The sequence below is a fragment of the Apaloderma vittatum genome, unplaced genomic scaffold, assembly GCF_000703405.1.
Source record: "Apaloderma vittatum isolate BGI_N311 unplaced genomic scaffold, ASM70340v1 scaffold13800, whole genome shotgun sequence".
Taxonomy (NCBI): domain Eukaryota; kingdom Metazoa; phylum Chordata; class Aves; order Trogoniformes; family Trogonidae; genus Apaloderma; species Apaloderma vittatum.
This window is the reverse complement of record NW_009696298.1, coordinates 20935-35279: the sequence shown is the minus strand read 5'-3', so window position 1 is coordinate 35279 and position 14345 is coordinate 20935. Positions and strand designations below refer to the sequence as shown.

Genomic DNA, 14345 nt, shown 5'->3' with positions numbered 1-14345 from the left:
TCATGCCATTCCATGCTATAGTAATACTAGAAAACAGGAAGAGCAAAAAAAAGTATTACAAAAAGTTCTGCTGATTACAAGCTGTCACACAAGAAGGGTCAAAATCTCTCAGATAAAACCCTACCTTGAAAACTAAGATGCTAGGAATTGGATGAAATGTAGAGCCAATCAGTACCAGCCGTAAAGAACAGGATAGAACAAAATTATACCAACTGATCGCAAGACAATAAAATAGTCGTAACAAAGCCATTGTTTTAGGCTAGGAATAGGACAGGAATAACGACTCAGTGGAGACCTCACCACTCTCTACAACTACCTGAAAGGACAGCGTGGAGAGGTTGGTGCTGGTCTCTTTTCTCGGGTAATTAGTGACAGAACTAGAGGGAATGGCTTCAAGCTTAAACAAGGTAGGTTTAGACTAGACACTAGGAAGAAGTTCTTCACGGAAAGAGTTGTGGGATATTGGAACAGGCTGCCCAGGGAGGTGGTTGAGTCGCCATCCCTGGATGTGTTTAAGCATCGCTTGGATGTGGTGTTCGGTGACGTGGTCTAGGGGTGAACTTGCAAGTAGGGTTAATGGTTGGACTCGATGATCCCAAGGGTCTTTTCCAACCTGGATGATTCTGTGATTCTGTGAGACAGCTGGTACAACTCCAGGCAATAATGCTCAGGGTATGCAAACGCAAGTGTAGCAAGTAGAGTGAAAGGGGCAGGGTGAGTCCAAAACAGTGATGCTCGCACAAAAATGAACAGATGCAAAGTTATCAGAGTGACACTGTAAATTGGATAAGTTTGCTAAGCATCACTCTTGAACAGCCTTCTAATGGAGATAATGAGGAAGAAACATGACTAATTTTCACATGAAACTTGGCATATTCATGGAAAATATTATACAGTCTGACCGCCTATGATAACATGGGACTGGACTCCATGAGCCAAGGAAGCTCCTCCATTCCTCTGTTCCCGGTAAAAAAAAAAATCCAAACTTAAAGCACCTTAACAAAGAGAGATTCTTTTCTAATTTCTTTAAACTAAATATATTTTATATGTACGACTCAATGACTTCAAGTGCAAAAACCAATTCTTTGGAGGAGACAAATAACAATAATAAAATCTTGATATTGGTGTGTTTGGGTTTTTTTTTAAAAAAATGGCAAAATAAAAAGCATTTTAAACTTTAAACAGGACAGATTAGCTGGAGAAAGCAAACACACATGTATGCATGCATTTTCTCCTCTTCAATGACACCATTTAACAGGAGAAGTAGATTACAGAAGGTCTATAATAAGGAAAAGAAAAATGGGTGATCCCCAGGGTGTGGGCAGTGATTGAAATGTGCAATTGCGTTTTAAACATAATTAGCTCCCTAATTGCATAGCCAAGTTTAATTAATGCAATTACATGAGTAATTAATTATCATTCATTTTAAGAGTACTGTTTTCAATGTTTTGTTCTCTAATTTTAAGAATTAGGTCTCAATATGTAATACTTTGAAAAACATCCATCTATATGCATCGAAAAGGCAAGAGAAGAAAGAACACCTTGGTGCACGTCGTTAACAGTCAAGGTTAAACGAACTGCAATGGGTAACTCTCAAAAACCAGATGGGTTATTTCTCGCCTGTAGACACGTAAAGCTGCAGCTCTCCATTCTTGCTTCTGTGCTCTGGGCTTCAGTCATACTCAGCCCTAGAGCTTCAGAGATCCTAGGACATGAGCTCATGCTAAAAATGAGCTTCAGGATCACATTTGCTTGTGTTTCTATCTACTACATTTCCATATACAGTCCTTCCCTTAGCAACCAACATGGGGCAGTTTGCTATTTTGAATTTTATTCTGCCATTGCTTTCTAATCTACTTTCTCCTCTTGACCAGTCTACAGTCAGTTCCGACTGCGCCTTGTTAATCTTCCGAGTTACTCCATTTCAGTTCTCTAAATTAAATGAAGTTTGGGAATAAACTCCAAACAAACCTCTCATATATGTTTATTTTTCCTAATTTCATGCATTCATTCATCCTACATTACATGGTGTAGATCTGATGCTTTATGGCCATCAAGTAGCTCACTGCAGTACAGCTATGACCAAGAGAGATTGAATGGTGTATTTTTCTTTTTCGGCATGCTACTGACAACTGGATTGCATTTGGTTTTAATCCCACACAATCATAAATTTCACTGAACTATACAACGAACTGGCTCTTTCTTGCATCCCAACTCTACCACATGCAGATATTTTTGGCAGATTCATTAATCAGAGAGGTTGGTTTTCCTACCTTTCACTACACTATGAAAGCTGCCAAATCAACAATTTGGAGGTTTGACTCCTTAGAGAGTATGTTAAAGGAAACACTTTTAAGATCTTCCCAGTGTTAAACAAAAAAACCCCACACCACTGCAGGAATTTGCACACATCTTCTACAAATGAGATACTAAATCTTTCTGCCCTAGTAGTTATTAAATAGCAAGTACTTCTTTTTCTAATCCTAAGAAGTTTGGCTTTATAGCGTTGTTTTTTTAAAAAAATCTCATATTCGCTGATCTGACAGGTACTGCAGTCAGTTAACTAGTCACATGTCTACTCTCGCTGTGAGTTTCTCCTTTGTGAAGCCATCATCTTTCAAAGGAGGCAACAGTCTTGTTGCTCATAATGTTGTGGAAAAAATATACCCTCCAACTGCAAATTTATTTTTCAGCATAAAAATTTACTGCTTAAAACTGCGAAAAAGGTTAGCAGGATTGCTCTCGTCCTCACAGACGAGAAGAAAAAGGGATACTTCTCACAAGTCATCTGTAATTTACCAGCCACAGCATTCCAGTAAGGAGTCTGATGCTTTCACCAACGTCCCTATTGCGTTCTGACCCACTGACACACATGAAACATAAACACTCATCACTACAGCTATGGATCTCTTTATCAGACTCCCTACACATTTTAGACCTTCAGACAATTGGAGCCGAGACAATTTGAGGTCAGAAAAATAGAGAGAATCTTGAAGTACAAGAACCCACCATTTTCACATTAGGTCAACTAATCAAATTAAGCCCAAGAGCTTAGGAAGAGAATGGCTTCTCAAAGCAGGCATTAAAAACATAACTTGCTTCACACACTTTCCCATAAATATCAGCTGGTACTTAACGAAAAAGTTCCCAAGTCTCTTCTTATTCTACAGCAGCTTCTATAGCATATGTGCTGTAATAATTGAGGCACTTGGGTAAGTTACTTAAATACTGTGCAATAAGCTCAGTTAAGACTCACTTCACAGGAATTTATTTGCCTGTGAACATCTGCGGATGGTCTGTTTCTTTATGCAAGAAAAAAAAAAAGAGGTGCAGATGACAATAAAAGGCAGCAACTGCATTTTACTTTGGCCATCCACACCTCTCATTCCTCGCCACACCTGGCTGTGTCATTGGTTCCTTTGCATGGGTTCTCATATTTGTCAGATCCTTCACAAAGTCAATTTACTGTTCAGTGACTCTGTGTCACTGAACCAGTACAAACAGCAAAACACCTCCACATTTTACATGAAGTTTAACCAAAAAAGTAAAAAAAAAAACTAATAACCCACCTTATCATGGCACTCTTCAAAGAACAAATCCCTCACAAAGCTCTCCCTTTGCATTTACAACTGTAATTGCAGGAGGGACAGACAAGGCAATGGCAAGCGAGCAGCTTCAAAACTGCTTTGGCCTTTTTTCTCATAAAAGAAGAGAACTTCTGTATAGCTTCTGCCTGTTCCAACACAGACAGAAACCTGTTTCTCAAAACATAACAGCATTTTGTGCAACATTAAAAGCATGGGCCACCAATGGACAAAACCCCCACTACTAACAGAGATGAAACTAGCATGTGTCTTGATTTTAATATGTATATAATAGCTTCTGATTGCAATCTAAATTAACTAGTAAAAAGAACCAAGAACAAGCCATTTATGCAAAATCCCAGCAAGTCCCCATCCCAGTTTCTCTGATGGGATGGGAAAATTCCCAACCATCAGACTGTGTGGGTACTTGCTTCTTGTGCTTTTAAGAGGCCAGGAACAACAGTATGAGCAGTATGGCAGTATGAGCCAGATGCCAAAGCATGTTAAAGCATAAATATCTTTACAGTCATGAAAACAAAACTTATTGTCCCAGAGTTCAGAGCACAACCTACATTTTAGGGAAATTTAAGGGATGCTACAGATATAAAAGTAACAGCTGTAACCTTACATAACTGACAAACTACTGGAGATCTAGGAACATGTGAGCTACTACCTCGCTACCATGGCAGCTTAACTGCTCTTTGCAAATCCAGGAGAAAGACCTCGGCATGAGTTTATATAACTACTGCCAGACAACACAACGGGAAGGAAAGGCAACTACCTGTTGGGAATGTGCAACTCCATCAGACAGATAATTAAGATAACAACTCACTCTTTAAGGAGCATAATGCTAAAGAGAAGAAATTTTATGGAACTTCCAAAATAGTTTTCTTTTAGTAGGAAGCATCTTTCAAATATCTATTTCAAAGCTTTCACACATTTGATGGTTTTATCTCTCATTTGTATGACAGAAATCTTAAATCCTCACAACTTTGTTACTATTTTTGTCTAAAGCAGTCATAATTCACAACACATCTGGTTCATTCATGAGTACAGCACAGATAAGCCACAAGAGTCATGTGCCTCTGCTTTCAAATATAACAAAATACTTACTTGAAACTATCACACAGAGAAAATTTTCACATGCTTTGTGTTTTTTGATCCACAAGCTAAAGACACTGATTCCTATTTGTAAATAACAATGTGCCAAAAGACCACAGTATAGCACAAAACTTCCTTCCAGCAAGTACATCTTTTCATTTGACTGCTTCTCCCTTCACTGACTAAAGCTGAGCAACCGCATCTCTAAATTTTCAGAAATGAGGTGAAAAGAAGAAACAAGGCTGGACTCAATCTTCAAGGTATCTTCCAGCTGATACAACTCTATGATTCTATGATTCTAAGTGCAACTTAAGAAATAAAAAAATACCTTTCAGATACTCAAGGCTTAAATTTTCTACCACTTAAAAAGGGGAGTATGGTCCTTTCTCAAAACGTATTTTCTTAAAACAGGAACTAAAGAACAGAGGGTCTCATACTACCGAGTGCTTAAGAAACAATCACAACACTAAAAATACGTGGGTCTCTCAGCTGGCAATGCAATTACCTGGTATAATTGAGTAAAACTTCTGCTTTTATGAGTTTTCTCCTTTGCTCTATGAAGGGTATGATGTAAACTACAAGGAAGTATGGACTTAACAGTCAGCATGCTACTATCTATTAAAAAATAAATAAATTTAAAAGTACTGCCTATCATACTATCACCCACAACAGCAGTAAGCAGAGATCATACACCTTCATAATCTATACATGATGTCAAACTCCTCTATCATCAGCACCAAACAAGTTTTACACGAAGATAAGAAATTGTTTCCTGATTATCACATGTTGATGTTTTCCTTCTATGTATGCGTGATAAGAGGTACAGTGTCTCACAGTCAGTGCATGGGAAACGGAGGATATCCGTTGTTGGGAATAAGCCCAGCGTGTTACTTTTCAGTTTGAAAGTGTTTAGGTTAAAAGTAGGAAGCTCATGTTTCTGTTTGTAAAGATAAACAACTTTTTTTCCTGTGCTTGTAAATACTGTGAGATAGGTAATGTATCATTCACCAGATACTCTTTCCATATTGCACAATGTTCTGTGTGAAGGATTAGACTGCTGGAAAATAAAGTTCTAAAAAGACTGATATACCGAAACTCAGAATTCGCTTAAAGGCCAAAGGTGCGCTTAAGTAGCCTTTTAATAATGTTTAAGTTTTTTGTTTTTGTTTTTTGGGGTTTTTTTTAAACACCTGGCAGCCCCAAAGCAGGATTGTAACAGGCTACTTTGCAGCTACCCTGCTTTCCAGTCATTTCGCAGTTCTCAAAATGAGCAACTAAGGTTAAGACCAACATTTCCCATTCTATGTCAAAAACACTGGATTTTCACTTCACAATGTTTTTTTTTTTTTCTCAGAGAATGAAACATTTTTCTACAGCACATATTGTTTCAAGGCAGAAACCTTAGCATAATTCAGTTTCCCGGCGGCTTTTCACTCTACCTAAAACTTCTTCAGTTAAGGGCTGTATGAACAAGGAGGTAAAATACACGGCCTCATCATACGATCTTTAAGAGAGTTGAGGCAGCATTAATCCAGAATGACCTAATACCGTCAATGAGAAGACAGGAAAACATCCTAAAAGAAATCAAAACCTCACACTCTAGCCCTAATCTATTAGTGTCAAAATCTCAGCCACAAATATTAAAAGAATTGCATCATTTGCTTCACAACCATGCAGAAGCCAAGAATCAGTTCAGAAGATCTTGCTAGAACTCTAACAGCACTCACAAACTGTTTGAATGACAGCTGACGATACAGAACATCAGTCTTAAGGGCACAAAGTACAAAGGATGGATCTGTGTTTTTCTCTAATTGTATCCCCACCATATATAGACCCAAAAGAGAGAAGAAAAGACAATTAGTAGATCTCAAAAATAAAGAAAGGATGAGAAAGTAAGTCTCAGAGTGATAAAACTGTTCCCAAAGGCTATGACCACAGAGGCATCGAGAACACCACGCACAAGAAACCTTCCACAACTTTTAAGGTGAAAAATGACAGCCTGTAAGGATGGATATCTGATGATGATGATAACCCCTTGTACGGAACTAATGAGAGCACTGTGCCACCAGGCTGACAGAAAATACTAACCTATTCCAGATAAATGCTTTTTCTGTCTGTGAGTGAACTGAACAGAACTCTTTTTGATCAATTCAGTCACAATTAGGTTTAGAAGCAGCTAACCTGGAAGCCTACAATCAAACCAAAGCACATTCATCCTTAATTTACAATCCAGAATCGTTCCAAACTAGTACCAAAATAAAAATAAGAGGGTGAACTAACATACAGAAAAAAAACTAAAAATCTGCCTTGGCTTATATTTCCTTCAGTGCAAGTTTGTTCTATGGATTTTTTTTTTCACCAAATATCCAGTACCTGGAATAAAAACATACAAGTCAGTAGAATTTGGTGCCTTAATCTGTGATTATGTTATTTCAGGATTAATTACTAAAAAAAACCCCAAAAACCACACCCATCTTTTCCTACAGTTTTTCTAATTTTTTTTTCCTAAATTTAAGGAAAAATATTATTTCTGAGAATGAGTCTTTTTGAGGTATAGTTATAACAAAAAGATGATGTTAAAGAGCAACTAAACCAGGCAAGCAGAGCGCCTATAAAAAGGACAAACAGAATAAAATAGCATGTACCTAAGGAAAGAAGTACCAGGAACGGCTGGTTTTGCTGAAAAGCCACACAATTTGAAGAGGACAAAATTCATAAATATTTCTAGCAATAAAGAGACCAGACCCATAAGAAGATATTCTTGGAGAAACTGAATCATTGAGCAGGCAAGAAATATTTGCCCTTGAAACATTTCCAGTTTATAACTCCAAAAACCCTGAACTAGAACAGTGCTAGGATATCAAATGATTTTCCAAAACCACCTGAAAAGAAGCCAGAGATGCTCCAGGATTTATTTTTTCTTAAAGAGCTTAATATCTTCTCTACACCAAAAGTACATTGCTTCTAGCCTCAACAGGGAGTTTTCTGCCAAGACTGCAGGAAAGCAAAAAAATCCAGAACACTGAATATTACACTCAATTAATTACACGCTTAATTGCTCTCTTCTTCTAACAGCCTAATGAACAGAGCAAGTTTCAGTTTCAGTATGTATATGCAGCTCAGAATTTCAAGCCCAATAAAGGAGACGGGACTGATTTGAAATGTCTGTGCTAAGATCAGACATGTTCGTGTAACCAATAGTAAGCACTCAAAATAAATAACACCTAAGCCCCTCTTCCTTTCCACCTAGAGTATATGCTGGAGATAACGTGTAAGGGGTTTTCTGCACAACCTGAAAAGAGAACATTATATTCATGGAGCCCCAAGTAAACTTCTAGATCCCAGGCCAGTGGACCACCTTGCGTTGGTGGAGTTTCCTCCTCTCTTCATTTCTTTGGCCCAGACCCGGTTGCGCTATTGATTCAACTTACGTTTCTGAGTCAGTAGTCTAAAAAGTATCCCAAGGCACACACAACTTTCATTTCAACCTTCCTGAGGCAAACATCAAAGTGATATACCAGGAAGCCAGCTGGCAAGAAGTAGGTTCCAAATGTTTGCATAAACTGCAAGTTAACTATTAAACTACTGGCAAATGGCCCAATTCCAGTCAGAGGCACTTGCCCTCATTAAAGCTCAACAAAATAAAACAAAAACAAAGTCTCTAAGCTAAGCCACTCAAGATGTTACCTATGTAAAACAAACACTTCATTTTAACGGTCAGATTCAATTTGGCTTTTACTCACTGTCTGCACTGTCTTCCTACATAAGGCATTTTCTTACTATTTAAAAGCAAACCTGCCTGTCCTCTCTAGTAAACCAAAAATTACCTTCTTTTCCCTCTACCAACAGCTTCACACACAAAAGAAACACATGCGGTGACTATTTTTAAATTTTTCTGTGTTAAGAAACACATACATCTCTCAGGCATTCCTCGTCTCAAATGTCATCCCTATCTCGTTGAAAATTCTGCAGGAAATGCTGATGCCATTTCATTTTCAGACAATATTATGATACCCAGTCAACTCTTTTATAATCCTGAACTTCAAGAGAGTCATTTTTTTTGGTTCTGCAATGGAAATTTAGCTTTGGCATTAACAATGGAGAGAATGGGCACATGTACACACATAATTCAGTCAGACATGAGCTCAGTCAGACCGTACTCCAAGCCGGCCGGACACGAGCCAGCTGCAGTTCCCAAGCTGCGGAGCTGTGTTAGCACTGCGCTGTGCCCGTGCTAATAAAACCTGCGGAGAGGCAGGGGATGTTAGCATGGGCACACTCCTGCACTGTCTGGCCAACTTCAATGAAGGACAGAAGGTGCTGCGTTTGTCTGCGCCCATCCCTGTACATAAGCACTCCTGTTCTGCAAGATTCCAACTTTTGTGCATTTCTTCACCGAAGAATTTTTTTTTTTTTTTAATTTTTATGTTGTAAACTAGACAGAGCACAGCACCCATACATTTGAGATTTTAACCGTCCTGCTTGACAATGACCGTAAAATCCAGGAGGGCCACAAAGATGATCAGAAGGCTGGAGCACGTCTCCCGCAGGGTTGTTCAGCCTGGAGAACACTCTGGGGAGACACAGCGGCCTTCCAGTACCTGAAGGGGGCTACAGGAGAGCTGGGGAGGGGCTGTTTACAAGGGCATGTCGTGACAGGACAAGAGGTGATGGTTTTAAACTAGAGCAGGGTAGATTTATATTAGACATTTGGAAGAAGCTCTTTACTACGAGGGTGGTGAAGCACCAGAACAGGTTGCCCAGGGAAGTGGTGGGTGCCTCATCCCTGGCAGTGCTCAAAGCCAGGCGGGACGGGGCTTTGAGCAACTTGGTTTAGTGTGAGGTGTCCCTGCCCATGGCAGGGGTGTCAGAACTAGATGGTCTTTAAGGTCCCTTCCAACTCAAGCCGTTCTACTATGATTCTAATTCCTTATAGCTAATTCCTTATAGACAGTAAATACTAGCACTCCAACGCAATGAGGGGCTAGGGCAACCAAACGGGTTCTATTCACACAAGAGCTGAAACAAAACTGTCTTTTACAGTAGCAGCATTGCCCCCAGGCATTTATTCTGTTGTGGAATTTAATAATTATAACCCAGTTCTTGTCAACATTTCAAAAACAGAGGATACATTTTAAGTAGTTTTCACATCTAACTCAAAGTAAACAAACAAACAGAAAATTAAGCTATTCGTTGGGAAAACAGTGAATCCTATGTTCTTAGAAAAAGTCATAAAACAAGACTATGAAAAGAAATCAGGTAATGCAGCAAATTACTTGTTCTTTAAAGTTTTGCTCCAAAGACACAGGCAACTAAACTCATCTTCGTCTGTGCAAGGAAATTACTCAATGCTCCAAGGATGGAAAAAGCCCATGTCTTAATAATCTACTGAAACCAAAGGACAGGTGTGCATCTCTGAGTTCAAATAACCAGACCAAAAGATCAAGGAACAAAAACTGTAACATGAACACATTAATAACATCAGGTTTTCCTTAATAACAAATGCCCTGGAGCAGCTTAAGGCTAACACAACTTCTCCATTTTGTATTTTTTTCATTTAAAAAGGAGATTAAAAAAAAAACCGAACAAAAGGGATTTAATGAGCTACATCCTTGATTTTTTAGGAAAAGCAGTAAGAAACCCTTCAACTATACAAAATTATCTGTGCCAGCCCCTTCAGTCTTGCCCATGAAAAGGTACAAGAGACAATAAAAAAGCCAGTTAATGGAGTGTGAGACTTCTGTCTCTATTTCAAAGCATCTTCTTCTCACTACCTTTAACATTTTATTGCCTAAAATAATCATTCAATGTTTTGAAATGAACTATAGATTGTTGACTAAAATCAAAAAGTCATGCTAGGATTTAATATATTTTTGGTAGCCTTCAAACCCAAAGCCATTTAATGTGAACAGGAAAAGGTTAGTGTATTCAAAAAGCTGATTTAATCTAGGCAGTAGCCTTTGAATCACATGTTAATTTTTCAAATACACAACAGTATTTCAAAAAGAGAATTCATTACGCTTAACATTCATCATTTGGGTCCATTTGTATTCTCCTTCATCATTGCGAATGTAAAACATAACAAGTTACGATCCAAACAAGTTGAGGCAGACTCAGGTACCAACAATCAGAGAACAGTGACAAAGTAAGATGGTTTAAGGAAAGATTTGTGTTAAATTTTATTGGAGCAGCCTGCACGCTGCAAAAGCAGTGGGCAGTATTAGTCAATATTTAGGTTTGCAATATTGTCTGCTAAATGTGATACATGATCTAATACAGAGTGCTTCTATTTCTTAGCTAGAAATTACTTGTCTGACTTCAGAAATGTGACTTCAGTATTCACAGAGGATTCTGTGAGTGCAACTTTTGAGAGTAAAGAAAGCATTTTTCATTTTGATTTACAATACGTGCAAGATACTCAATACTGGCTAGAACAAGTTCCAACAAACATTCATTGCTGGTGACAATCAAGACAGTGAAACAATTTTTTGGCTAAGGGGCAATGCTGGATATGCATCTCCAATGTACTATAGCTGTAAAGTTCATATCTCATGCACACCTGCATTAAAAAAAAAATAAATCTAAGTGCAGAGATTTCAGAGAGAAGTTGAACCCTACTCTTAGTGACAGAAGGAATGTTTTTTCCATCTAAATTCCTTAAGTTGAGTAACCAGTCCATTCAAGTTTTAAAAACTTGGACTTTGAAAATACGGGAGTTTGTCTTCCCGAATCCATTTTAATTAAAAAGACAACAGATGAAAAAAAAAAAAAAAAAGCATAGAGAGCTACTCTCTAAACCTTACAAAGGACAAGGTAAGTAAGAAGAAAGTGTCTGGCTTTCCCCTACAGCTAATATTTTGTCCTAAATACAAAAATATTTGTTGCCCCTCTGCTCTCTGTCATCTGAAGTATGGATAATAAATAAAATGCAAGTTGGTTAGAGCTGAATTAGTGAACAGATAATTTACATCCGAAGAACAATCTGACATAACATGCTGTTAATTTCAGAAAGTGAAGCCTCTCAGAAGAGACTGAGATGAAAATTAAAAAAAATTTGGGTGATATGGTTTAGGGGTGAACTTGTAGTGTAGGGTTAATGGTTGCACTCGATGATCCCAAGGGTCTTTTCCAACCTGAACTGTTCTATGATTCTATGATTGTTCTATGATCACTGAACAAAACTGGTTCTGTTCAGCTCAAACCAGGACGAAACACAAAGAATTCACGTATAAAATTTTACCTTTCTTTAAATGCAAATATCTAATAATATAACCAGATAATATAATATAACCAGACTACACATCTGTTTAGAAGGGTATAGAGTTGTGTTTAGACATGTATATACAATAGGTATATAGCATCTATTCTAAAACAAAAAAACCCAAAATGGTGAATTTCTGTCTTAAATGTAATCAAGATTATACAGAGGGTGGGTATGGATATGGACATGATCCAGAGATACTAAAGAAAACTAGATTAAAATTAATTTAAAATTGTCTGAATTAAAACTTCTTGACTGATTAAAAAAAATTAAATAAAGCAGTTTAAATATATTGCAAATTTAACACAGACTTTCTAGTTTGTCCAGAATGTGAAAAAGTTGACTTAAGTAGCAGTGTAAGTATTTTTAGAGTCTGGTCAGCTATTTCGCATGGAACTTTCACATATATATCCTACTATTTACCTTCTAAAATGCCAAAAAGCCTAGTGAATGCACAGTACAATCAAAACCAAGAGTCAAATGCAGGTGTAGTTTTCTGCACCATCCTCTACCCCCAGAAGGCTTGCTGTTCAATCTCCCTAAAACCAGCCCACAGAGATATAGCATATAGTTAAATCTACAATAAAGCCTTTCAAGGGAAGGTCTCCTCAAGCGAAAAGCTGTAATGGGAGCAGGATATCGAGCAGAACTTATAGCCAAGAGCCACACCTGAAGCCACACAGTAACATTTCTGCATCAGAACAGAGATGAATGAATATTTAGTGACATATGACTACATCACTATAGACCAGATATTAAAGACAGTAATGAAATATTTCACAACAAAGCAAAATTAGTAGCTTGAAAGTAAGCTATATAGTCCCTATTTAGGAATGTTTTTCTGATCAGCTATCAAAAAACCATGTTTTCCAGCAAATCTCCACTTGACTTTCCTACTGCCACTAGCCAGTTTTGGAAACAGTAGCCAAAGGCAAATTACAGGCTGGGGTTTTTTTAGTAATTCAGTATGCTACATTAATCAATTACATTAGCTTAAATTTACTTTTTCATGAAAAGTCAGAGAATGCAGATGTGAATTTGCAGAAGTAATTTTCCAACACGAGTATCTGAATGGTAACAAACAATTGAGATTTAAAACAGTGATAGCAGCAACAACTTATATTACTTACTGGTATATAATAGATATTCATTTTAGGGGCTTCGTTGGCAGTCATTAGCATTCCTAAAAAGAGATTTCCACATTTAAAATACTGGTCATAGGAAGATAACACTAGTTGTTTTTTTTAAAAAATAAAAATATATATATACACACACACACTTGAGGTATTTAATTCACACGAAGTAGACTTGTACACATGACTTAAAATATCTTTCCAGGAAAAGAAACAGATTTTTCTTCCGTTCTCAATTTCCTTCTGCGTAAGAAAGTAATAAGGACATTTGGCATATACTTCTACCTTTATCTCAATTTTGTCTTTCCAACATAGCTGATCACCAGGTAATACAAGAGATAGAATATGAAGAAGAAAAGAGCAATCAAGTTAGATAACATTCTGATCTAAAAGTACTGTAGCATATGCCACTGAGACTATGAATAATTGGGTCAATTACTACACACCCAGAGGGTAGAAATATAATTTACACCCAACTAGAGGAACGCAATTAACATGGGTGGAGTAATCCTTCCTACCTAATCCTTTTATTAAAAATATACAATGCAGCTGGACTTACAATGTCAGAAAAAAAGGGGGCTTTGCTTTCCTGGCAAAGCAAAAAATTTGTGAAAGCTTAGTCAGCAAGCTGAGGCTAAAAAAAAAACCCCCAAAACCAAAAAAAAAACCAAAACCCCACATACCTGGAAAGGTTTGCAGACAATTTAAGGAAAATGCAGAAATATATAGTATATGCATCTACATATATCTGCACACACACACAATGAACTATAGCACAGGATACAGATTACATGCGCCCTTAAACTTACACCAGCAAGCTCACTGCAGTTTCTGGAGAAAAAGCATTTCTCCACTGAACAAGTATGACTCACTAGAGGTAAAAGGACAGAATTAATTTTGCAGGTGCTTCAGCGACAGCAAGAGGAAAACCTCCTCTTTGAGAGTCTTCCACCAATAACTAACAGAGGGGAAAACAGACTTTGAAAAAGTACAAGACAGACATATATACTAGAGTGGAAATAAGGAAAAAGGAACAACTCTGAAAGAAGAAGTGTACTCCACACATTTTCATTGTTTCACCTTGTTAGTTTTATGGGAAGACAGACCACATCCCAACAAACTACACAGCAGCCTCACTGGATCACTTTGAAAGTGAAATAAATGAGAAGTCTTTTTTCAGAGAAGAAGCTTTATAAGACCATCTTTGGAAAGTGTTTTGCAATACAGTATCATCAATTTAAAAGGAATTACAATAGGAGTATGAAG

General features: G+C 37.5%; 1 protein-coding gene across 1 annotated transcript in view; it reads right to left on the bottom strand.

Moving 5' to 3' along the window:
- NOL10 (nucleolar protein 10) overlaps positions 1-14345 on the bottom strand; it is a gene marked incomplete at its 3' end in the record, with an annotated part of 52101 nt that overhangs the window by 17104 nt on the left and 20652 nt on the right. The window contains exon 12 of the mRNA XM_009874363.1: positions 13077-13129. Coding sequence (XP_009872665.1) covers positions 13077-13129 — 53 coding nt within the window. The remainder of the gene's footprint in view (positions 1-13076; positions 13130-14345) is intronic.